Raw genomic sequence first — 27,824 nt, forward strand, 5'->3', positions numbered from 1 at the left:
GCCTGGTATTCTTGACTTAGTGATTCCATGACTGGAAACCTTATCTCCCACTCCACCTTACCTATTTTGCAAACCTCCATCCCTCTGGCAACCATGACTTTGTTCTCTGTATTTATACATTTGATTCTGTTTTTTGTTTGTTTATTCATTTGTTTTGTTGTTTAGCTTCCACATATGAGTGAAATCATAAGGTATTTGTCTTTCTCAGTCTGGCTTATTTCACTTAGTATAATACCCTCTAGGTCCATCCATGTTGTCAAAATGGCAAGATCTCATCCTTTTTTATGTCCGTTTATATATATCTATAGATCTATAAACGGACATAAAAAAGGATGAGATATCTATATCTATATCTATCTTATCCCTTTGTTTACTGATGGATGCTTAGACTGCTTCCATATTTTAGCTATTGTAAATAGTGCTGTAATAAACATAAGTCTGCATGTATCTTTTCAAATTTGTGTTTTCATTTTCTTTGGGTAAATACCCAGAAGTAGAATTATTGGATCATATGATATTTATATTTTAAATATTTGGAGGATCCTCTACAATGTTTTCCACAATGGCTATACCAATTTACAGTGTACTGTACTAATAGTACATGAGGGGCCCCTTTTCTCCATATCTTCTCCATAACAAAAAGCAGCACTTGTTACTTTTTGATAACAGCCATTCTGGCAGATGTAAAGTCGTATCTCATTGTGGTTTTGATTTGCATTTCCCTTATGATGGGTGATGTTGAACATCTTTTCATGTGTCTGTTGGTCATCTTTAGAAGAATATCTGTTCAGTTTCCCAGCCCATTTTAAATCAGATTATTTGTTTTTGGGTGTTGTGTTTTATATATTGTTCATATATTTTGGATATCATTTGAAAATATCTTCTTTCATTCAGTAGGCTAATTTTTTGATCTGTTGATGGTTTCCTTTGATGTGCAAAAGCTTCTTTGTTTCAGTGTAGTCCCAATAGTTTATTTTTGCTTTTGTTTTCCTTGCCTTAGGGAACATATATAGAATAATGTCGCTATGGTTGATGTCAAAGAAATTACTGCCTATGTTAACAGTGATATTCTAAAATCAACATCTGGATGCCAGCTAAGCTCACAGCTACTGAGGTGTAAGTGCTCTAAGGCCCTCTCAGTGGGCAAGAGTAGAAAATATACAAATAAGTAGACATCATTTTCTCTATCTTCTGTTAAAACTCATGAATAAACACTAATAACTCCGATTTCGATCTAACACCATCTGGTTCATTTTAGCTCTCCCCTTTCCATATTTATACTTCTCTTCCCCAATAATGAAAAATTGGTTATCATTAACCTCAATATATTTACTAACTTTCTCAATTTTCTTGACTGTAGCTAAGGTCCTAATCCTCTGTGACTACCTCCTCATTTAGATGTTGTCCTTTTGTGAGCCCTGGGCCCTGTAGTGTTTGTATTCCATTTGGGTAAGCCCTGGCACAGGTTGGGTTGCCTTCCCACTACACTTGACCTTGCCCATTAGCTTTTTGACTGAGAATAAGGAATGGGGCTTTATTATGTTTTCTATACTTTGTCACTGAAGTACATATAAGACTTGACAAATTTTAAATATAACCCAAATCATCTTATTGTCCAAAAATAAATGTTACCTATTTAGAGCAAATTGAAAACAATAAAAGTACTTGTATATCAAAAATATAAATAAATATATATGCCATCTTTCTTAAGTATTAAATATATGACTTCAAAAATTGCCTTTAATATTGTTAAAAGTACACAGGTTTTTTGGGGGGTATTTGTTTTTGGTAATTTGTAGAAAACATAAATGTTACTGATGATCACAATTTAAAGTAGCTTACAGTATTATTTAAAAATATTACGGGGGTAAAAAAAATTACAAATGTAGCTATAGGTAAAATATCTATATAAAAACTAGCCCATCTTTCAGTTGTCACATATGATATATAAATATAAGGAAAACAATAAATGTAAGGAAAACTGGATAAAGCTAAACAATTTAGTATATGCATTTCCAAAATGGAATAAATGCCTACTCTCAAATTCTTCCTGATTACCATCAAAATTCTGACTATAATATGTTAAAGTTGGTGTAATGGTATAAAGATTCAAGATTTCAATATAGCTGATTTTAATTGTTCTCTGTCTTCAGGTAGCTTTCCTTCTTTTCATTGAATCAATTTTTACACAGAGCCAACCTGGGTTTTAAAATAACTTTGTCTCTGGTCCCTTATTTTCTGTCATCTTCAAGAAGGACAAATGCAAGCTAGAATAGAAAATACGCGGATGTAGAAACTTGATTTCTTTTGATAGCTAAAAGGTGGACTGCAAATACATATAGAAAGCTTGGAGATAGTAATTAATTTGCGGGAGATGAGCTTGATTTAGATAAAATTTGAAGTCCTTCTCACAGGTGGAATATCAACTTAAAACTGCAAACATAACAGAAGCTCTGAAAACTGAGTAGAAGTTTTCCATTTGTAAGAGACATTTACATTTGTAAAGGAAATCTCCCTTTGTGAGAGTGTCTCACAGTCCTCCAAGAAGAGGAAGTTGACTCTAAGTCTCTGGAAACTCCTATGCATGGAGAAGGGAATGATTTTAGCTCTGCACATCAATCTTAACTACTGTTACTGTGCTTCTCCTGGTAAGTCCCCACAACTGACTCCCCACCTCCAACATCTTTTGACTTTAGCTGAAGATGGCATTTAAAATGATGGCTTGAGTCATTTTGGGGAATTCCTTAGTATTCCTGGGTCTGTCACATGTATACAGAACGTATAAATGTTATTAAAGTTTTGTTTTTCTCCTGCTAATTTGTCTCATGTCAATATGATTCTTAGATGACTCTCAAGAAGAACTTTGAAGGATACATAAAAATTTTTCCTCCCCCCAAAAATAATCTCAAATATTTTAGTCCCCAAAACTCACTTATTCCCATTATATTAGCTGTGTGATTGCTGATGTGGATATTGATGTCCTTAAAGACAGAATCTGGTTTTAATAGGCAATCAAGAGGCTACTGTTTGAAAAATTAAGCTGAAGAATAGAATAGAATAATTAAAATAGAATAATAGAATAGAAAAATTAGTAGATTTCAGCATATAAATTCCAAATGAGAATTCCAGTTAATCATTATGATTCTCAATAATCAATAAAATTAACCATAGATCAAATCTAAGGAAAGAAGATTTAAAATTCCTTATTTTATTAGATTGTGCTAAAAATATGAAGAGCTCCAGGCTAAGTTCAATTAGAATGCACTGGCCAATTATTTTATATGAAATTTTGTAGACAATGTTAAGTTACTGAAAAAACAATCAGTGTAACACGATGCTGTTTAAAGAAGGTCAAGAATAAAGATGGAAGGGAAAGGCGAATAAGGGAAGTAGAGTAGGGCCCTTCCTTATCTGCAGGAGATATGTTTTAAGACCCCCCCCCCCCAGTAGATGCCTGAAACCATGGATAGTGCTAAGCCTTACAGATGCTGTGGTTTTTCCTATACAGTCATACATACCTTTGATAAAGTTTAACATATAAATTAAGAACAATAAGAGATTCAAAATAATAACTAATAATAAAAAGAACAATATATTGTATACTGTAATAAATTAAAATAAAAGCTATGTAAATGTGGTCTTTCTCAAAGTATCCTATTGTATTGTATTCACACTTTTTCTTGTGATAATATGACAAAATGCCTGTGTGATGAGAGGAAGTGAGGTGAATGACATAGGCATTATAATGTTAGGCTACTATTGACCTTCTGACTATTTGTCAGAAAGAGGATCATTTGTTTTCAAACCACAGTTGATTGTGGGTAACTAAAACTGTGGAAAACAAAATGGAATAAAAGGGGAATACAGTAATGAAAGAAATAAAGAAAAGACAGATTAAGAGAGATAAAAGAGAAATCTGCTTGGAGTTCTGGGTACTAACTACATTCATATCAAAATAAGGAATGTTTGATAGGATTTAAAATACTTCTAAGAATCCTAGAAACAATAAGTTTTAGACTAGTATTCATGAAAAAAATTACATTTGTGTTTCTTAAGAGTTGAGTTTTCAATTATTAAATTAAAAGGGAATCTATGGAATTACAATTTTAAGTCAATATGAATATTCTAAAATTAATGAGGTACAGAAAATTTGGTTTTTTAGGTATGTGGATTTGAAAGAAAAGGCCAAATATGATCTTACAAGGAGTGCCACTTTCATTTTTTTCCATAATGTTATTGGCTTAATTAAGGTAATCATGCAATAAATTTCCTTACATGTAATAGTCTCAGAATCCAGGCATATGATCTGTATCACAGTGGTGAGAAAAATATCTGGTATTCTCTTTACTATTATAGTGAAATTTAGACATTTATTAATTTAGAAATACATTTAAAAAACCAAAAAATGTTTTCTAAAAAATCTCCAATGTTATTATATGCAGATTAGGGCATTTCTACAATTAAATGCTAACCAAATTAGAATAGCATAAAAAGAGAGCAAAAGACTCAACATGGAAATGATCATTTTAGTATGGTACTTGAGCACAAGTACAATGTAATAAAAATTTGAAAATATGATAAACATTGCAAGGGATGGTGAATAAGATATTTATTTATTTATAAAGACTTTATATATTTATTTATTTATTTGAGAGAGAGAGTGTGAGCAGGGGTGGGAGGCCGAGGGGGTAGGAGAGAATCTACAGCAGAGTTCACACTCAGTGCTGAGCCTGATGCAGGGATAGATCTCATGACCCTGAGATCATGACTTGAGCCAAAACCAAGAATCCATTCCTTAACTGACTGACCCACCCAGGTGCTCCTGCGTAAGATATTTAAAAATAAGGTTCACTTTCTAAAAATGCTGTCATGTTAGGGTGTCCTTTGTATTCTTATACACATGAAGATTCTGAATATTACAGTTTAAAAAAAAATCGCATTTTTGAGGCCACTCTTCCCAGCACTCAAGAACATCTGTTTTCAATAAGGACATAGGTTTACTTTATTTTATTTTCATTTTTCTATTATAAGGTTCTAGAATCTGCTCCACAGAGCTTTATATCCAATTTGATGCTATGTCATACAGGAAAATAAACAAGCAGGTAGCTGCAAATTCTTCTCATTAATTGTTTAGATCCCTAAAACAGTAGTTCTAAGTTTTTCACATATATCTTAATTGCCTGCAGAGCACAGTGTATTTGCAAATTTTGACTATATTCCCAGGGATTTTGGTTTAATTGTTCTGGGAGTGGTTCTCAGGAGTCTACATTTTGACAAGTATAATAAACCAAATTGTTGACTTTGTTGCAGGTTATGCTAGGATCACATAAAGAGAAATACAGTTGTAATGCAAGTGCTTCCATTTGTGGCATGGTCAGAAAAAATATATATATATATCATAGGAGGATAACCTCTGGAGAAGAAATGAGCATTATTAATAGGAAGGATGTTAAAGTACTTTGTTTATTAAAGTTAAAGATGATGTTCTCTTAATCTTTTGTCTCAGAATCTATAAAGAAGGTGGTGTGGGAAACAAAATACCTGGCTTGAGAAATGAGTCCCACCATTCATTAAGTATCTCAAATGCATGTTTCTTCTGAATAACTTTGACTTCCACAGATGTATCATTTAATACTACTAATCACAAGTCAACCCAGAGATCATTGTTGATTTGTATATTTGCTGATGCAAAACTTTCACTTGTGTATCTCATGAGGAAGGTGTGTAGAGATGTCATTTCGCTAAAGATTGAGTTTAGTGAACCATGCAGCATATTTATTTTAATACAGGGTATTTTATGTGTAATGACACTTATGAACTGATAAAAACCTAGACAGAAAATGTTGGAGATGTTAAACAGTCACTAATGTGATGGGAATACATATAAAAGAAAAGGAGGTTTCCAGGAAAATGAAACATGAAAAACATTAGGGGATACAAATATTTAAAATTTATACAGATGAGATTTTTGAAGCCTGGAGCAGTTTTGTGTCTCAACCTTTTTTTTTTTTTTTTTTTTTTTTTTAAGCTTTACTATCTGCAAATGGACAGTTTGGGAAGAGATTTTTCTTTCCACAGAACTAGGCTAGGTAAGCAATCTCAGAAGGCCCAAGATGTTACCATGAAATTTAAGGTATTTGTCAATCTACCTATTCCCTGTCTCATGTTCAATGAGATTAGTTTTAGGAGTATTTGTAGGTATAAAACTACCTCAAATTAATGAAATTATGCAGGAATATTTCTTCTGATATTCTTAAGGTATACAAATTTTTAGAGCAGTGGTTTTCAAAGTGTTGTCCTCACATTGGTAGCATCATTATCACTTCTGAATGTGTTAGAAATGCATAGTCTCAGCCCCTATCTCCAGAATTACTTCATCAGAAATTCTGGGAAGCTCCCACCAATCTAAACGGATTGCATGGAGCACTGTGTGTGGTAAAAAATAATGCATACTGTTATGCTGAAAACAAATAAATTTAATTTAAAAATTTAAAAACTTAACAAACTCTCTAAGTGTTACTGTGAAGCATACTGAATTTTCTCCTTAATATTCTTAATAAAGGTAACTAAGAACTTGAAAGTGATACTGGTCTAAGAAGCCCGTCAGAATCCTAAGGAAGTAAAGTGAAAGACTGAATGCTGAGGAAAGGACAACTGAAGAAAATGGACAGGAAAGATCGAAAATAAAAGCTGAAGAAGCCCACCACAAGGGTAACGAGCATAAGTGGAAGCAGTTGTTAGCCTCTGGACAATAGATATAGGGCCAAAGTCAGCCTTGTGACAGATATGGGAGCAGCAGCAGCATCGTGGTTGCCGTCATCATCATATCACCACCATCATCATCATCACCACCATCATCATCACCATTATTATCATCATGATGGGTGAGAACTCATGAGATCCAGACACTGGACTAGGGGCTTACATAGAATTCTAACTTAACCCTTACAATAAATTTGGGGGTATTTAAAATTTAAATTTTGCCTGTTTTATATATGACAAAACTGAGCCTTAGAGAAATTAAGCAGCTTACCGCCAAATTTATTTAAGTAGCAAGAAAGAAAACTGAAATTTGAAGCAGGCAGTGTGACTTCAAAGCCCACGCTCTCAACTGCTCTTCTTTCTTGATATCTCATAACATCTTGGAGCTAAAGGTGTCCTCACCATTAGGCAAGGAAAAAAAGAATCCAGTATTTATTTAATGACTAGTTAAATTGGATGAAGAGAAACCATGGAGGGTGAGGAAGGCAGAATTTGAAAAACTCAAGAGACTCATATTTTGAAGGATGGTGCTGTGGGGCTGGAAGGAAGACTGGCAGCCATTCCTAGAGACAGCATCGCTGATATGGTGAAAACACAGGGTTGAAGCACAAGTACGAAAGAGTATGAAGAAAAGAAAACAAGATGATGGGATAGAATTATTGATACAATAATAAGGTTTAATGTCCTAAAGAGAAGTGGATCAGCCATCTGGAGCTCAATATAAAATGCCAACATCCATATAATAGTAAAAAAAAAAAAAACCCTTCATGACTTGGACTCAATGAGGAGAAGATCTTTTCTTCATCTCTCTTTTTTTTTTTTTTTTAAAGATTTTATTTATTAATTTGACAGAGAGAAATCACAAGTAGACGAAGAGGCAGCCAGAGAGAGAGAGAGAGAGGGAAGCAGGCTCTCCGCCAAGCAGAGAGCCCAATGCGGGACTCGATTCCAGGACTCTGAGATCATGACCTGAGCCCCTGAGCCACCCAGGCGCCCCCTCATCTCTCTTTCAAGTATAGGCTTTATGGCTCATTTTTTCTTCCACAGCAACATAATTAAAAAGTATATTTAATAGTATATTGAATTATACAGATATGGGTTTGAAACCCTGTCCTAAGCCAACAGGCAGCCTTAGGCAGGCTCCTTATTATATCTGAACTTGAAGATTTTATGTATTTTTAATAAAGTCATTAATACACACTTAATAATAATATTATTAGAATCAAATGGGAAAGTGAACTATAGGGGTTCAGAAAGAGTTGCCCCAAGATTTGTACCTTTGTCATGCAGATTATTTAGACCTAAAAATAATCAGTGTCCAAGGACTCAGGAAGAAAAATTGACCTTCCCCTTAACTGCTTAAAAGAATTTAGACAGAAGACCTGCTCCAGCAAAAGAGCTATCACCATAAATAACTATATTATATAATATGAACTTGGGGTGGTAGATAAGGAGAATCCTTGCAGGCACTCTTTGATGGCTCAGCAATATTTGCTTACCAAACATTTACTCTTCTTCATTTTCCCGTGAGTTGATTTCTTTTTCCTTTGAAGTCCCAGACCTGTGGCCCCTTCTCTTTAGTTCAGGATGATATATATACCTCATTTTGCCTGTCTTTGGAATCTCATGTCTATATGGATACCCATACATATGAAATTAAATTTGATTTTTTCCTACTAATCTATTTCATGTCAATTTAATTCTTAGACCAGGTAGAAGAACCTTGAAGGCTTCCCAACAGAATAAACAGTGCCTGGCACTTAGTAGGTTCTTTTCCATCACTTAATATTGATTTGTTAAATTTAATTTAATATGAAGTTATTAAATTTGACTTCATGTTAGTTAAATTTAATTTCATTTGTGCCAACACGGTATGAAGATATATGCAAATATGATCCAACTTACTTCCAGCTCTAAGCCCCTCAGGATTAGTACATTTAGTTCATAACTAAAATGAACATAGATAAATAAGAAAAAAAAGGGGGAAGGGCTTGGGACATTTGGTGCTAAGAGCTGACTTAAATACAGATATGATAGTTTCTAAAGTCATCACAATAAATTTCCCTTCCAGTTGAAAATGCTTCAGATTTGATTCTCGGTCTCCTTGGCTCCAAACTACTCACTCCTTAAACTCTCCATGTGACCTTGAGCATGTATCCTAAATTTAAAGAACTTCTGCTTCCTCATCGAGAAACCAAGAAATACACTTAAATTGTTCAATTTTATTTAGTATAGTACAATACACATTTTTTAGTTGTGGTCTCTAGTGGCTTTCCAGTGTCACTAAAGGCTGTAAAGGAATTAAAATTGTGTATGAATATCATAATAAAATATGGAGCTGGTTATTGGATGAAATCTTTTCTGAGGGTCTTTAAGAAAACTAGTTGCCTCCCCTTCATCTGCCATTGCATGGGGTAGAACTTCTTTTGTTTTGAGGAAAGTGTGTTTGTGTGTGTATGTATGTATGTAAGAGAGAGAGAGGGAAAATATATGTCACACTAGTGTTTTTGAGGGAGCTGGCAAATTAACCCATTTACATATTTACACATCTCTGGTTATGTTTACACATTTAAATGGACTGCCTGTGGTCTAAGCCTTGAAGTATCATGTTATAAGCTCTAGCACTCTGTACTCAACTACAAGGAAAACATTCTATGCCTGGACTGTTATAGGAACTTTGCAAGTCAGTAGACATTCCTTTAACAAGCAATAAAATGAAGCTATCAGCCATTCCAAATGGACCAAGATAGAGGTCACATGATTAAACCACCTCTGGACCAGACAGTCTCCGATGTATTTCACTCCAGTTTCCATCTATTAATCAGAGGAGTTGGGAGAGCAATAATTTAAATGCTGCAATAATCAATTCCATAACACATTAATAGAAGCTACAGTCAAACTTTTCCACACCACTTGACTGCATTGGAATCCTGACAGGAGCCCTAGGGCCATGCCTGATTTGCATCAAATTTACATAAAATTGTAAATCAAGAATACATGAACACAGCCCTAATATTTGTTAGTGCTTAGATCTTTCCTGATAGATGGATTGAAGCTGCTGGTGGTTTGACTTCGCCTGCAATAAAATTGTGCAGCTGATCAGCTTTGTTCTCATTCTGCAAGCATGGGGAAAGGGACCCATGAGAGCTATGGTTTGGGGGCATGTGTATGCCACTTAGGGTTTTCATCCTATAAACCATGACTCAGATGTGCCCTTGGAAACCCCAATCTAGAAGCAGATTGTCTCCAGTGACTTTGTAGAGCCTGGTCATTGGATTTACTCACAAATAACTTAGCATTAAATGGAGATACAATTGATAGAGAAGCTGGCCAGCTGAGAGGATATGAAGGCCCCTGGAAATTTTTGTTTTTCCAAATAGCATTTACTATCATGAAAACAGATAATTAGCAACATTCTTTATGCTGAAGATAAAAATCAAGCCTTCAGCAAAGCATCTAGTACCTAACGGCTGATAAAGAGAACCTCACATGGTTCTAAGTATTCTGTGTGCTCTTCTTATAGATATGGCCTTTGTTACATGCTTTTATATTAAAGGCTAGGAGAGAATATGCTTATCAAGGGTCCTGGTTCACAGAGGCACTCTTTATATTCTCCTAAATCCTCTTATTTTAACTCTATCCTGAGAGAAAATAGACACTAAAATGTAATAATGCCATTGAAAGCTTTTTATTTTTCAGAAAGCATTTTGCAAATATTTTGTACATCATGTTTAATGTCTGTTTCTCACCTCTCCCTTACCAACCACCTATCCCACTTTTTCTTACCTTGCACGATCAAGTAAACTTGGGAGGTCTTGGGCTCATGCTGTGTCTGAACTGAGCAAGTATAGGAACCCTCATCATAGACATCCACCTTCTGGATTCGGAGGCTGTATTCCAGAGAATGGCGTTTCTCCAGCTCAACCCGAGGGTCCAGAGACCACTTGTCATGCCCAGCAAAAATGATGCCAGAACGGTTCAACCAGGCCACCTTCGAATTCTTGTCTTCTACAACGCACCTGCCAGAGCAGAATAACAACATTAGAACCTCAGCCTTACCTGCACCTGCATTCATTCTCCTTATGACTGGCCTCAACAAGACCAAGAACAATAATTACATGCAGGATGAATCATCGCCAAGCCACTTTTTAGAGTCCTAAGTGTTGTCCTAAGACTAATTACCATCCAATGGATGGATGTCACTATTATTAGATTCAATTTGGCAATAACCAATCAATATGAAAAATGCAAGCAAATAAAATTAAATAGGTATTGACTTCCCACTGGATTATCTTCTTCTTGACTAGGAAAAGGTCACCACATAGAACTCCATCTGTTTAAGTACCTGAGAATTTGAAAGTGATAATGTGACACATTTACTGAGTTTTGAATTGTATTAATTCTCTAATAAGTATTTCCTAAATTCCTGTGTGATGGTAGATATAATTTATGCCCTACTACTGTAGGAATTAGACAAGATTTCAGAATTTGCTTCAGATTCTTGTAAGTCTGGAATGCCCTCTCCCAGGAGTGAGAAGTGTGTGAATAGATCTGAAGGTAAGCAGATAGTTGTGTCAAGGAAATCAAAGCTAGCATCATCTTGCCTAAGTCTGGTTCCAGTTGCTGCAGGCAGCAAGTTGTCTGCTGGTGCATCAGAGTGAATTCAATATTTTATGAGAGATGAAGAAACCAATTTCATAGTTCCTATTCCAAAAAAAATGAAGGAAAAATGTTTATCTTAATGACTACTTATTTTAAAAACCTATAAGGATCTCTTTCTGAAACTTGCAAGAAAGAGGCAAAGAATACAGATTGATGGGGAAAGGGTAGAGGCTTCATGGTGAATGCAGTTTTCTCCTTCAATTCCAGTGAGAATCTGGAAATGGAAAAATCAAGTAAAAAACAAACAAATAAACGAACTTCTCTCTGTATCCTTTTGGCAAGATTTATGTCTGCCCCACAGGGAGATTGTCCCAGACCCTGTTCACAACTGTAGAGCCATCTGCTCAGTACTCTGGGGCATGAGGGATGGTGAGAGAAGCCAGGAGCATGACAGCAGAACAATTAAAATACCATGTTCTGTATTCTCAAACTAAGTCAAATCCAGGTTTTTCTCTCAGGTCAAAAAAGTCAGTCATAGAGATTCTGTACCCATGCATAGACAGGAAATTGATGCATTATCTACAGGCTGTCTACAGTAGGTATACAGAGGCCAATTCAGCCTTAGAAGGAGAAAAGCTACACCCTTTCAAAATACCTCACCTATGGTTCAAAAGACCCCCTACTCCCATTATTTTTAAGTGAACTGAATATTTTATTGAACATGAGAATTTTAATTACTTGAGTTCCATGATCCATAGGTCTTTTTTCTCCTCTACCTAATTATTATCCAGAACATAAGTAGATGAAGTCATCATTTAGTGTCTCTATTAGCCAATATGTATCTCTCTGCCATGGAGATATTGTTGTGATTAATTAAATGTTTGATAATTGAGAACTTCTCCATGAGGGAGTACAAAGCTAACTTCGTGGATGCTTGCTGTTTCTTTCCATACTTGACTTTTCCTGTTCTATTATTTTGTGGCATTGTTTCTCTGTCCTTCATGATATATGTGGCTCTTCTCAACTGAGAATCATTTATGAGTTAATAGGCTGTTAGCCACTTTATAGAACTTTTATGCAGTTGTTGATGTAGGTTTACTGTGGTTTACTTTTCTACAGAGAATGGAAATTTACCTCTGTAAATGCATTTTAATTTTTCTATCATGTATCTCCTTGTACTTTTCTCATCTATGTAGCTCAACATAGCAGCAAACAGATACACTACGTCATAGAAATATATTCTGAATAATGTCTAGCCAAAAATATGTCTCTAATATGTTCATTTTGGGGAAAAAATACTATATAGCCAATTTTATGTAACTATGGCTTACAGATCAATTAAAGGCAGATATTTTGCTCTATTCATTTAGGTACCTCCAAAAATTAATCTCATAGAATATAGGTACTTGGGGAATGCCTGCTATTAAACTGACAGTGTCACCCTCACAGAGAAGAGGACATATGTTTACCTATTTTCCACATCCCCGTCCCAAACCCTACAACATCAACAAATGAACAAATTTCCTAACCATCACAAGGTAGAGTTACTAACTTAGGTGTTTAGGGTCTTTTGGACATTTTAGCAATTTTTGTCCATGGAAAAATTAAACTTATCACTCAGATCATTATCCCAAATTATTCTCTGAGAGTGTTCAGATTTATCTTACCTAAAGATGTAACTGACGATTTCAGCAAAATTACCAGACCCACAAAAATGTGTCTACCAAAACAATACATTATGTGGAAATTTTGCTATGACAATCTACATAACAGCTTATTCTTACATTGTGTTTCATCTTATATTTATTTTTAAAATTTATCTTTTACTTACAAATAAGTGAAAGATATATTAGGATATATGCACATACATATACACTCACACTTTTTACTAACTTAGTATAGTTAGCCAAGAAGCTAAGCAGACCACAATGTGGTATTTTCCTTTTTTAAATTTTTACTTTAAGTAACCTCTACACCCCATGTGGAGCTTGAACTCACAACCCTGAGATCAAGAGTCACATGCTCTACTGACTGAGCCAGCCACGTGCCCCAACAGTGTAGTATTTTTAAAAGGAAAACCACTCCTCCAGATATTTAAGGGTTCTTTTTTATGTAGTCAGTAGTTCCAAAGGAAATATATTGATTCTATAAACGAGAAAATAATCTTTCCGCAGCATGACTAAAACTTTCATACTGAAAAATGGTAAAAATAATTCATTTTCAGAACTAATTTAATTTTTTAAAATTTTGATATCTTGATTTAAGGTGGCAACTATTTCAAACCATAAGTAGTGTATATAAGTAAAAGATGGTAAGAGTCAAAGTAATTTCAATTTGTAGAGCTCATGATTGTTCAGAAAATAACCAGTCACATAGGGTACTCACGGAACACCCAGTTATTAAAAAATGCAGAAATGCTGATTTAATGCAGACCCAGGTTCCTAGCATGCACTGACTGACCAGCAAGCATCATGAGCTTCCATCTAGGAGATAAGTTGGCTTAACTGTGCAGTAGGCATTCCTGTAGAGTAAATGAGAATTCTCATGCATACCATCATAATATAATAAGGAATTACTCCCTACTCAGAATGTTGCTTCAATACCAGACAATCTAGTTCAGAATTGGATACCTAATGATTCTATCTTTAATATCAGCTGTGGCTAAAGCTGGAAAAGAATGAAGAGATGTATTTTATTAATAAAATATTTTTCTACTTAAATTCAATCTAGTTAAGATATAGTATTATTAGATTCAGTGGCAGAATACAGTGATTCATCAGTTGCATATAACACCCTGTGGTCATTACATCAAGTGCCTTCCTTAATGCCCATCACCCAGTTATCCCACTCCCCTACCACCTCCCCTCCAGCAACCCTCAGTTTGTTTCCTAGAGTTGAGTCTCTTATGGTTTGCCTCCCTCTCTGTTTTTATTTTATTTTCATTCCCTTCCCTTATGTTTATCTGTTTTGTTTCTTTAATTCCACATATGAGTGAAATGATATGCTATTTGTCTTTCCCTGACTTATTTCACTTAACATAATAGCCTCTTAGTTCCAACCTCATTGTTGCAAATGGCAAGATTTCATTCTTTTTGATGGCCAAGTAGTATTCCATTGTGTGTGTGTGTGTGTGTGTGTGTGTGTGTGATATATATCTCCACTGTATATACATGTGTTATATACAAATGTGTGCTATATGTGAGATATATATATATATATATATATATATATATATATATATATATATATGGCACATCTTCTTTATCCATTCATCTGTTGATGGACATCTGAGCTCTTGCCATACTTTAGCTATTGCACACATTGCTGTTATAAACATCAGGGTGCATGTGTCCCTTCAAATCACTATGTTTGTAGCCTTTGGATAAATACCTAGTAGTGCAATTTCTGGGTCATAGGGCAGTTGTATCTTTAACTTTTTGAGGAACTTCCACGCCATTTTTCACAGTGGCTGTACCAGTTTGTATTCTTACCAACAGTGTAAGAAGTTTAGCCCTTTTTCCGTATCCTCACCAACATTTGTTGTTTTCTGAGTCATTAATTTTAGCCATTCTGACTGGTATGAGGTGGTGAGATGCATTTTAAAAATCCATAAGTGCTGTGTATTGTTTAGATTTAATAGAATGTTTTCTCCAGGAGCTCACGATGTTGCAAATTATTCCTAGATTTAGAAAGGACTGTTCCTTAAAGAGAGTGGGTGTTAGTGCCAAGAGGAGAGGGAGAGAATGTCCCTTTACTTCAGGTGGGATTTTTTTGGCAGGCAGCTAAGAACATGGGGTTTTAATACAGAGTACTACTTCTCTAGGAAGACTTCTATTATTAGTATTCCATCTTTTTTCATGGATATTTCTTTTCTTTTTTTTTTTCTTTTTTTAAAAGATTTTATTTATTTATTTGACAGACAGAGATCACAAGTAGGCAGAGAAGCAGGCAGAGAGAGAGGGGGAAGCAGGCTCCCTGCTGAGCAGAGAGCCCAATGCGGGGCTCGATTCCAGGACTCTGGGATCATGACCTGAGCCTAAGGCAGAGGCTTTAACCCATTGAGCCACCCAGGTGCCCCTCATGGATATTTCTTATGACCTCATCATATGCCACATAGAATTAGTTTTATCTATACTCACTTTTCTTCATAAGCTTATTAATGACAATGACCCTCCTGGAATTTACCTAAGGAGCCCTCACAGGACCTAGCTACACATACCCACCATGTACATACCCACCATCTCATTACTCACTGAGATATAGAATAAATAAACTGAATTTAATTTAATACATTGCTATTAGATCAAATATCAAATATTTGGTAATTATCTCAGAGGTGTAAAATAGAAGGGTAACTATTTTAACATTTTGAAATAATTAAAAGTATTAGATACAAAGGGAGATTTTAAAAGAGAATTACTGAATGTGGTAGTAACATGAAAGTAAAGGAGAGAAAAGTATATGCTCAGTGGGCTTTCATTATAAAGAAACATCATCCTTGGGAATTACATAATCTATGCCATATGTGAAAAAGTGAAAGAAACATAAAGCACTAGAAATATGTTTAGTGGGTTGCCCACTTTAACCATGACCTTGCAAATATCATACTTTAACCATGGACCTATGATTTTTTTTTAAATCAACTTTTAAAAAAATTACAAGAAAGGCAAGCAAACAAATTTTTATCTTCCCTGTTCAGTATATCTGCAGCCATAAAACTGTCACAAAAAATCAATGCACTCATAAAAATCTCAAGCATTGGATCTCTGCAAACACTTTACACCAAGCATATTATGCACATTTATACAAAGAGATACATCGACAATTCTACTCATACTGTCCAAGTCTGCTTCTAAAGGGATGAGTATAATTGGAGGCAGAAAAGACATGCTAAATTCAATCTGTAGCAATAGATTGTTTCATAGCATATTTACTGACTGTATCCATGATGTAAGTGATACAGATCTACCAGATATTAAGCCTGTTCAATTGCCACAGACATATCTCTTCATATTTAAACAAACAACTTGCTGCTGAAAATGTTTTGATTTAGCATTAGAATTTATCCAAATTTTCCTTTCTTTCACAGGAATATAATCTGGCATTTATTCATTTATCACAAGTAAGTACATTTTACTTGATTTCTCACCAGTTATCTATCTTCATACTTTTCAACTATAAGGACCAAGGCTGTGGAACTGGATCAGTACAAGATTTGTTTATAAAATTAAGAATGAACATGAGATTAGTAGTTCTCAAGTGGGGCAATTTGTGTGTGCAGATGATATTTGGCAATATCTGGAGACATTTCTTTGGTTGTCCCAGTGTGAAGTGGGGAGGTTGTTGCTGGCATCTAGTGGGTAGAGACCAAGGATGTTGCTAAACATCCTACAACATAAAGGACAACTGCCACAGTAAAGACATCCCATGTGTCTACAGGGCTGAGCTAAAAAATGCTGAGTCAGACCTCAGTCTCTTGGTTTAAATATCTGGAAGCATAGGGCAAACGTCTACAGGGCAATGGTATTTTTTCCATAACCATATGCTTCTTAATTTATAGACACTTAATGGCCACCAGCAAAGTTCCTGAATTGTAAGTCATGTTCATGACAGAATCACTACAATGAAGTCTAGTCATGCTCTGGTTATAAGTTAGTAGGAAATGAAACATTACTCCTTTGCTGTTTCATTTTAGTATCATAATATACATCAATACAGTCTTATACAGACAGTTCCCAGCTTACAATGATTTGACTCATAATTTTTCAACCTTACAACCTTACAACCTGTACATTCCCAGCATGAGTGCATGAAATCAGGAAAAGTAGACGGATGGAACAAAGTAGGCTCTCTTGAGTCAGAGGTCCTTAGTTTAATTTTATCATATTATTTTAAGTATAATAAATTCCAATATACTTTTAGTAGAAAACATACTCTGAATTTTGAACATTAACCTTTTCCAAGGTACTGATATCTAGTTAAGATACTCTCTCGTGATATTGGCCAGTGGCAGTGACCCACAGCTCCCAGTCAGCTTGGCCATCACAAGAGTGAACAACTGATACACTTAACAACCATTCTGTACTTACACAACCATTCTGTGTTTCACTTTCAGTATCCAATAAATTACATGAAGCATTCAGTTCTTTATTTTAAAATAAGTTTTGTGTTAGATGGTTTTGCCCAAATGTAAGCTAATGTAAGTGTTCTCAGAACATTTAATGTAGGCTAGACTAAAACTGTGATGTTCGGTATTAGGCATTTTTGATTTACCATGTTTTCACTTACAATGGGTTTATTGGGATGTAACCCCATCATGAGTAAGGAAGATCTATATACTACTGATGGTGAACAAGAAAGCTATAACTTGGTTACTTCCTAATTTAATGTTGAAGAAATCATTTAAATTTAGTCTTTTGTTTTTTTCCTCTTTATATAAATGGGTCCATTAAATCCAGAACAGATAGGGAAAATCAACTCAATTAGAGGATTTGAGTTCTAAGGAAATTATTAGACTTTAATTTAAAAAAGTAAAAAAATTAAAAATTAAAATAAATGGAAAGCTATTTTTAAATTAATTTTTATTATTTTTGTGACTCTCCCTCTTTTGTAAGATGCGGAATGATTTAAGATATGAATGAAAAAGAAGTCTTCAGGAATATGTTTGCCCTTGATTTTAATGCTGTTTGCATTGTAACTTTAAACCTACAAACAAATCCCTAGTGAATCATCAAAACTATCATAGAGTATAGAAGGAAAGATTCTCTGTCTGAGAGGTAAGTCTGTACATTCCCAGCATGAGTGCATGAAATCAGGAAAAGTAGACGGATGGAACAAAGTAGGCTCTCTTGAGTCAGAGGTCCTTAGTTTAATTTTATCATATTATTTTAAGTATAATAAATTCCAACAGCACTGTGTAAACACATTAAAAACAATACAAGCTAAATTAGTTATAAACTAATTTAAATATTTTGGAAGTATTAATCATTTCGGGTCATCTCTGTTTCATTACCATGCTATAAGATTAAACTCAGAAATATAAGAATTGTGGGTCACTGGTGACCCTTAGGTGCTCCTGCTAGCCTTGTCTACAGCAAGAAGCTTTAGCTCTCTAGCTGTCTTGCTCCCATTTCTATTGCCTTCCAAATTTGACTTAGGGATTTGAACCCTGCCTACTCTGTTGGCCTCATTCTATTGTTCTTATGCATGTATGCTCTCTTAATCTTGATTCTCTTGAACCTCTTGAACTGATCTTGGTTTGATGATAATTTATTTTTCTAGATTCCTACTGAATTTTAGTCCAATTAACACCAATACAATATCTACATGATAACGATCTCCCCTCCCCCCAGCTGGTTGGCACACACTCATGTACAAGTGTCCCATGCACACATACATATAAACACACACAGAAGTAGTGACAGATGTTCCAGAGAGGGTGAGAATGGAGAAGTAGCAAACCACAGGAACCAGATTCATGTGATTCTATTACTGGGCATAACAATTTAGGAATCTGTACACTTCTGATAGAATGTTAGGGTAAAAGACATACTGTTTAGCTCCTGCATGATAACTGATTTTAGTTCAGGCCTTCAGAACACAGGTGAGTCACTTAGCTTCCCTGTATCTTGGTTTTTCATAAGTAAAATGAAGCTTATGATACTTTACCCAACTTCCTAGAATCACTCCATGAATAAAATGAGGTGATGAACACGGAAATATTTTATAAGATGTAAAACAATGTCTGTGCTCATATTCATAATCTCTCATGTCAGATAAGAATAAAATAGTTATATATAGGGGTGGCTATAAAGGAAAAACACTGATTTCCCTAGGCCATTCAAAAAGTTTATCTCTTCACAGAGTGTGATGACACCCACTAAATATGTATTATTTTCCAGACTCTCTGATCAATCATGTAGTTCTTTAAATATTCAATTTGAACTAGTTATTTGCATGTGTTATGCTGACAAAGCACACTTTCAGGGATTGGGCTACTATCTATTAGGATGATTCACTACCTATAAGAGCAAAAGAGAATCCACAATGGCAACTGGTAGAGCCAAGGGTTTGTGTCATTTCTGAAGCAATGAAAAGCCCTCCCTAGATATGCCTTTTATCTCTTACGGTCAGGAGGGAGCGCTAGTCCAGCCACACATGCATCCTTATAAAAGTATGATATGACACATGCATTGCTTTATTTCCAGGTTCACTGTCTTTAAGAAGAAGCATTAGCACAGGTGAAGGTAGCACAGGTGAAGAAAGCAAGTAGAGAGGAGCAGAAATTATCCTCCAAATTAGGAACCAAGTATGTCACCACAATCTCTCAATTCTAGGACAATCTGTGCTCCTCTGCTTTTCTCATCAATTGTGCCATCTCTACATTCACACAGAAGAAATGAATGGAAAACAGGAAGAGAGAAATTCTAAAAAGAGATCAGAATTGAGGCTGAAGCCAGGAGAGAACAGAGTTCTGTGGCAGTCACAGCTAACATCGATCCCAGGAATGTTTATAAGTAGCTGGAAATAGCTCTTCTAGGTTCTTTCCAAGAGTCTCGATCAGTTTAAAAAACAAATCATTATATTCTTAGCCACACCGTAACTCAAGATTATTCTTCTTCTTCTCCTTCTTCTCCTTCTTCTCCTTCTTCTCCTTCTTCTCCTTCTTCTCCTTCTTCTCCTTCTTCTCCTTCTTCTTCTTCTTCTTCTTCTTCTTCTTCTTCTTCTTCTTCTTCTTCTTCTCCTTCTCCTTCTCCTTCTCCTTCTCCTCCTTCTTCTTCTTTTGTTTTTTTTCTGAGAAGTGACGTGGAAAAGTCGTGGGTTCCATAGTTTAGTAGCTTTTGGCAAGTAACTTGGCAGAGAAAGACAACTGTGCTCAAGTTGAGGAGCAAGAGCCAGTTTCCTGCTCTGCATTCTAACACCATCACATACTTGCTCTGTGCTCTTGTGGTATTTGCTAAACTTCTCTGTGCCTAGGTTTCTTCATTTGTAAAATGAAGACTAATAAATTCTACTTCAATGGGTAGTTGTAATGTTTAAATGGGTTAATTTTAAACATACAGAGCACTGCCTGGCCCAAAAAGGGTTCATTCTTACCAAAGAGCTTCAGTCTTTTTCTTCAGCAAAGCACAGATAATGACTTTCTTCTCATATGATTGTGATTATTAAGTGGACTAAAATATTTAGAATACCCAGTAAGCCTTGCAAGAGCCTAATAAAATCTTGTTCCATCACTTTTCATAATTTGAATCTTGGACATTTCATTCTACATAAATCCCATTGTCCAGCTAAATCCAGCAACCCCCAGTAAGTATTTAACCCAATTCCTTACTTATTAACAGCCATTTCCAGGAAATCTCCTTCTACAGAACTAGTTTTTTTTTTTTTTTTTTTTTGCATCTGATACCTTTCTGGCCCCTCTAATCAGTAACTGGTCCCCTAAAGCCCACATGTGTTAAATTAAAAGCAAGGTGATACAGTATGGTTGACAACAGTGTAAATTGAGGTTCTAATGCCATCTCCGAACACTTTTAAGGTTTTTTTTTGTTGTTGTTGTTGGTTTTATTTACTTATTTATTTTGCATATCTGCGCATAGGCAGCTTAGGTCTTAAATGTCTTACCACTTTCAATCAGATTCAGACAGAGCCCACACATAGCTCCCCCTCCAGGGCAGCCCGATCAGGCAGCTGGTCAATGTTGTATGTTGTGATCTGCTGAAATCTGCTTGGCAGAATTGGGGTTCCTCCTTGACTGGATGAATCATGGTCTCTGCTTTATGTACCCTCAGGTTGCAAGAACAGGGCTTATCTTTTCTCCTTCTCTGTGTGTGTGGGAATTATCCTTTCACCAAAACAGCATGTATCTATAACTCTTTCCTCTCCTTTGGATTACAGATTCTCCTCTTTCCTCACCACTTGGTTGAGTGAGGATGAGAAGCAATTTTAAATCTTGCTTTTGTTTCAATTCTTGCTATGAGTCTCTGTTCTCTGTGAAAAATCTCTCTCATTTCGGGGTGGGGGCTGCTTTTAGTTGTACTTTAAAAAAAAATAAAACGAATCTTAGAATCCTGGCTTGGATTTCTCACCACGCAATTAAAAACAAATCTACAGCTATTTAAAGAAAATTCTGTTACCTTCTGAGTCATTACAAAGTAAATATCAAAAGTATGCTAAGTTCTAGAAGGAAAAATAAAAAAGTGTTCTATACTATGCGGAGTTTACTCTTTATCTCATTCCAGCAGTAGGAAGAAATAAAAGTGCTCACAATAAATTACAATGCACTTAGGATGAGCATTCTGTTGTATGAGACACTGCCATAAAGTCAGGAGACTATTTTCCATAAGTCTCACTTGAAAACCCAGACCCTTACTTTATAGTCTTATCATATACAGCATTATGTAAATGTTATCATTGGAGCAGAACCATGTTATAATATAACTTCTCATTACATGCATTTAGATACAATTTGGATTAAATTATGCCCTGTAAGACATGGCAATTAATAAATACAGCATGTATGATATAACAGAGTTAACATACAGTAAGTATATAAGTAAATAAATAAGTAATGAGACTGTCTATCAGAGCTACCATTACAAAAGGGCTCTGCTGTCTAGTTTGCCTTCCCTGGTAGAGGTAGCAGAAATAAAGACAAATAAATATAAAGAGCAAAATAAGTCTATTTTTTAAATGTACTTTGTGGATACAGATGTGAAATAGGGGACTCTGGGAGCTACAAATTAAAGGAGCGCATATTGTCAAACAAATCTCTCTTAGCTGAAGGAAATGTAGTGGTCCCCTCCCCCTGCTGACAAGAAGCCAATAGATCACTGATGAATGTTTATAAATCACAAGGACGGTTCTCACATGGAGAATTACAATCATAGAGATTTTTTTGACTTCCACTTTTGCTTTTCCATCACCTACATTCTATCCCACCTTGCTTCCTTTGTTTCCTATCTCCAGAAGTATTTTTCTCCTCAGCACTTCCTTCTTTTTTTCTTTTTCTTTTTCTAATTTTTTTCCATTTTATTTTGTTTTATTTCTTCTCAGTGTTCCAAAGTTCATTGTTTATGCACCATACCCACTGCTCCATGTGATAGGTGCCCTCCATAATACCCATCACCAGGCTCACCCAACCCCCTACCTTCCCCTTCTAAAAGCCTCCGTTTGTTTCTCAGAGTCCACAGTCTCTCATGTTATGTATCCCCTTCCAATTTCTCCCATATCACTTCTCCTCTCCTTCTCCCAATGTCCTTATGCTCCACAAGTAAGTGAAACCATATGATACTTGACTCTCGCTGCTTGACTTATTTCACTCAGCATAATCTCCTCTAGTCCTGTCCATGTTGATACAAAAGTTGGGTATTCATTCTTTCTGATAGAGGCACAATACTCCATTGTATTTTTGGACCATATCTTCTTTATCCATTCATCTTTTGAAGGGCCTCTTGGTTCTTTCCACAGTTTGGCAGACTGTGACCACTGTTGCTATGAACATTGGGGTACAGATGGCCCTTCTTTTCACTACATCTGTATCTTTGGGGTAAATACCCACTAGTGCAATTGCACGGTCATAGGGTAGCTCTATTTTTAATTTTTGAGGAATCTCCACACTGTTTTCCAAAGTGGCTGCACCAACTTGCATTCCCACCAACAGTATAAGAGGGTTCCCCTTTCTCCACATCTTCTCCAACACATGTTGTTTACAGTTTTATTAATTTTGGCCATTCTAACTGATTTAATTTGGTATCTCAGTGTGGTTTTGATTTGGATCTCCATGATGGCTAATGATGATGAACATTTTTTCATGTGTCTATTAGCCATTTGTATGTCTTCTTTGAAGAAGTGTCTGTTCGTGGCTTCTGCCCATTTTTTGACATGATTATCTGTTTTGTGTGTGTTAAGTTTAAAGAGATCTTTTTTTTTTTTTTAAAGATTTAATTTATTTATTACACAGACAGAGATCACAAGTAGGCAGAGAAGCAGGCAGAGACAGAGGAGGAAGCAGGCTACCTGCTGAGCAGAGAGCCCAATGTGGGGCTCAATCCCAGGATCCTGGGACCATGACCTGAGCCGAAGGCAGAGGCTTTAACCCACTGAGCCACCCAGACGCCCCTAAGGAGATCTTTATTGATCTGGGATATCAGCCCTTTGTCTGTAGTGCCATTTGCAAATATCTTCTCCCATTCCATGGTTGCCTCTTTGTTTGACTGACTGTTTCCTTTGCTGTGCAGAAGATTTTGGTCTTGATGAATTTCCAAAAGTTCATTTTCACTTTTGTTTCCTTTGCCTTTGGAGACATATCTTGAAAGAAGTTGCTGTGGCTGATGAAAAGAGGTTACTGCCTATGTTCTCCTCTAGGATTTTGATAGATTCCTGCCTCACATTGAGGTCTTTTATCCATTTCGAGTTTATCTTTGTGTATAGTGTAAGGGAATGGTCGAGTTTCATTCCTCTATACATAGCTGTACAATTTTCCTAGCACCATTTATTGAAGAGGCTATCTTTTTTTTTCACTGTATATTTTTTCCTGCTTTGTTGAAGATTATTTGACCACAGAGTTGAGGGTCCATATCTGGGCTCCCTACTCTGCTCCTACTATGTGTCTGTTTTTGTGTCAGAACCATGCTGACTTGGTCATCACAGTTTTGTAGGAAAGCTTGAAAACGTGATGCCCCCAATTTTATTTTTCTTTTTCAACATTTCCTTAGCAATTTGGGGCATCTTCTGGTTCCATACAAATTTTAGGATAGTTTGTTCCAGCTCTTTGAAAAATGCCAGTGGATCAGCACTTCCTTCTAAAGGACAATGATGTAAGGAAGTCTTCATCCTTGTGTGACAGTCAACTATTATGGTTTTTCTTCTTTCTCTCTCTATCTTTTTTTTTTTCTCACCTAAACCCTTCCTTGCAGGCCTTTCTGTCTTGACTGTATCAACAATCAGAACATGAATGACTTGTGATTAAGTAATCAAAAAGAGCTTCAGAAATTATCAAGAGAATGGGCATGAAGGTAAGATCTGATGAGTTTGAGATGAAAACCCATCTGTGAGCTACTCTGCTGAATTTAGTTTACTCAAACTGGAGGATGAGATCTGCCACTGTAATCCCCAACTTACACACAACCCTGACCCTGGGAGGGTGATGGAGGTGAAAGAAAGTAAGTGGTGTCTGGACTTGGGAGAGAGAGGAAGTTAAAGGCCAATCACCCTTTGTATTATTACACCACATACTTAATTCTAAAGTTTCATAGCCAGCCTCAGTTAAAGAGAGAGCTGAAGATACTTCAAGATGAAGGTCACACTCTGAGTTCTAGGAAGAGTCACATGATTCAAAAGCACCATTTATTTACTCTGAGAGCATTTGTATTTCATTTTCCCACTTCTTTGTCCCAGGGCACTCTGTCTTGGAGATTGTATTACAGAAGAGGTATCTTCTCTTATAGCAACTCTCAAAATCTGGTTATTATATGAAAAGACAGGCAGGGAGAGAGAGAAGGAGCTAAATGTTAAGTGGAGATCAGTAAGACAGTGTTTTTAAATCATTCCTCTATTTCTTCTGGATTACTTATATCACCATTTGTGGTTGTGATCTTTTGAGATGGCTCCAGAAACTCTGTTGAATTTTCTGAATGTGGTCAGTAACATGATCTGAGTAATAACAAAAATTATGTCAACTAATTAACAGTCCTCATAATGTTGACATTGTGTTATTAATCATAATGTTGATAGTAGTAGTCAATATTAAGTTGACTAATTAATGTCCACTCTCTTTTAAGGTCAAGTCACTTTCACCTGGTCTATCAAGAACACTTTTAGAAGGATGTTGGTAAGCCACTAATAGCTAAATCCAATGGATTTATTTTAAGTATTTGTCCTACTTTATCTCCATATAGCTTTCAACACAATTTGCCACTCATTCTTCATTTTCTTGTCTCTCTTTCTGACTCCTATCAGCCCTGCTTTCTCCACTCACCTCCTGGCTTCATGGAATAGTCCTCATACATTTCATCAGGTTTTCTGGTTTTAATTATACCCTATACTCTATCATATTGAAATCTAAAACAGCATACTCAGCTGTTCCCCATAGATATCTAAAGACCCCTCAAATTCAGCATGTTTTGAACCTAAACTCATTATTTTCCATCTTATGCTTGTCTCCTTTCTAAATTCCCAGTTTTGGGTAATAGGACCATAATCCATCTATTAATCCAAACTAGTGGCCCCAGAGCTGTCCTTGTTTCCTTCTCCTTCAAGTCATTTATGTAATCAAATATATTTTTCCATCTTTTCCCCTAAGATTGACCTCTAATTTCCGTCTTTACTGTCACTACCATTGTTCAGAACTTTCTCTTCTGTTGTCAACATCACTTCCAACTGGTGTTATCACCTCTGACAATGCATCCCTCACCTATAGTTCTTCATACAGAACATACATGAAGCTGATCATATTAACCTTTTATTTAAATACACTTGGTCTTTTTACTTTTAAGAGTTCAAAGAGATTAACATATGTCAGATAACATACGTCAGCTCAATCTACCTTTCCAGACTGATCTATAGATATTTCACTCCCTCTCTACTATGAACCTTATTCTTTCATTTGGTAAGTTCCTATTTACTACACAACTCATCTCAGGTGTGCCTTCCCTTGTGATGTATTCCCTAATTCCATAGTTGCTTCCCTGCTCCTGCTAGCATTCTAATTCTTTCTCTGCCTCCCATCACTATTTTAAGAGTGAGTGAAGCATGACCCATGTCTTCTCAATCTTTGGATTTCTGTTGTCTCACAAAATGCCTGACACAAAATCCCTTAATAATTATTCAATGGATGAATGAATATACCAAAAACCTTTCTCCTCTCATTTCACATTCTTAGACATTTCTCCTTCCTAATACAATCTTGAAGGTGGAAGAATCTTACTATTCCCAATGGTTTTAAAAGAAAAGTATGACAGGACAAAGCCCTTTTGTCTTCTCTAAGAATCTAGCCATTTTATTTCCTTTCACTTGATGCTACCATTTCTCTGTCCTTCTTTGCCTGGAAGAGATGATACTATCTTTTTATTTATTTATTAAAAATTCTTATTATTTAATTATGTTAAATAGTTAACATAATTGAGAGAGAGAGAGAGAGAGCATGAGTCAGTGTGGAGAGGTAGAGGAAGAGAGAAAATCTCAAGCAGACTCTGCACTGAGTATGAAGCCTGGCTGGGGCCTTGATCTCACAACCCTGAGATCATGAATAGATCTGAAATCAAGAATTGGATGCTCAACAAACTGGGCCATCCTAGTGCCCTGTTACAATTTTTTAAATGATATATCTATGATACACTATAATATATACATAAAAACAGTTTTGTTTTATTTTATTTTTTTAAAGAAATACAATTGTGGTAGAAACGTAACTCAAAAAATTTCTCAAACTATGCTGTATGGTGAAAACATAAGATGTTTTCAAATTCACCAGCATCCCTCTTCTTGTCTGGTGGGCTTAAATACTACAATTGACATTATCCTACTGGTGCCTCCCCCCTAGAGGAGTATTTAAGGATAAAAATTAATATTTTTTATAAGTATTCAGATGTTGCACTGAGGACTAATCACCTCCAGTTATGTAACCTAATCTCTGAGTTTTTATAGTAGGTCTCTGGCTAAGTCATACCCAATAATTTCACTGTTCATCTCTACTGAAATAGGTTAATTTGATCTCAAAAAACTACAAATTTTTCTTTCCTCACTAAATTCCATTGTAAAATTAGCACTTATTTTTTTCCTTCAAGATAATAATATGACCAAGAAGACAACAAGGGAAGGTGATAAAGAGGTAGATAAAGTGAGCTTTTCTTTACTGATACTTTCTTGTCTGGGAAGCTACTGATTTTAGACATTCTAGAGTTTACCAGTCAATATGGGATACTATTATTATTCAGATAAAACTATGCCCATTCTTTTTTTTTTTTTTTTTTAAGATTTTATTTATTTATTTGACAGAGATCACAAGTAGGCAAAGAGGCAGTGGGGAGGTGGGGAAGCAGGCTCCCTGCTGAGCAGAAAGCCAGGATTTGGGATTGGATTTCAGGACCCTGGGATCATGACCTGAGCCTAAGGCAGAGGCTTCAACCCTTTGAGGCACCCAGGTACCCCACCCATTCTTTAATATTAGTAAATTTGGTACATTCTTTATTCTGATTATTACAAGATATAATCTTTTCATTTTGGATGTCAGCCTCCAAATCAAACACTAGAATCATGCAAAACTTCCCCAGAATACAGAATGAGAGAAGAATAAGAATTAACAAATCTTTTTAATGATTTATATCTTGCTCCCTTTTTGTCCTCTAAGAGAAAATTTCCTAGAGTTTCTATTCTGTTATCCTGAATCACAGTATTCTCCCAAAGAACTCTATTAAAGGAACTATTATAGCTCAAGATATGTCTTCATCTTCAAACTTCAGGAA

At 35.6% G+C, this 27,824-nt stretch overlaps 1 protein-coding gene across 3 annotated transcripts in view; it reads right to left on the reverse strand.

The window, feature by feature from the left end:
* The window catches only part of LSAMP (limbic system associated membrane protein), a 652,933-nt gene that overhangs the window by 292,193 nt on the left and 332,916 nt on the right, over positions 1–27,824 (reverse strand). For all 3 annotated transcript variants that reach the window (XM_082742308.1, XM_082742309.1, XM_082742310.1), the window contains exon 2: positions 10,549–10,781. In XM_082742308.1, coding sequence (XP_082598434.1) covers positions 10,549–10,781 — 233 coding nt within the window. The remainder of the gene's footprint in view (positions 1–10,548; positions 10,782–27,824) is intronic.

The sequence above is a fragment of the Mustela nivalis genome, assembly GCF_964662115.1.
Source record: "Mustela nivalis genome assembly, chromosome: 1".
In the NCBI taxonomy this organism is placed as follows: Eukaryota; Metazoa; Chordata; class Mammalia; order Carnivora; family Mustelidae; genus Mustela; species Mustela nivalis.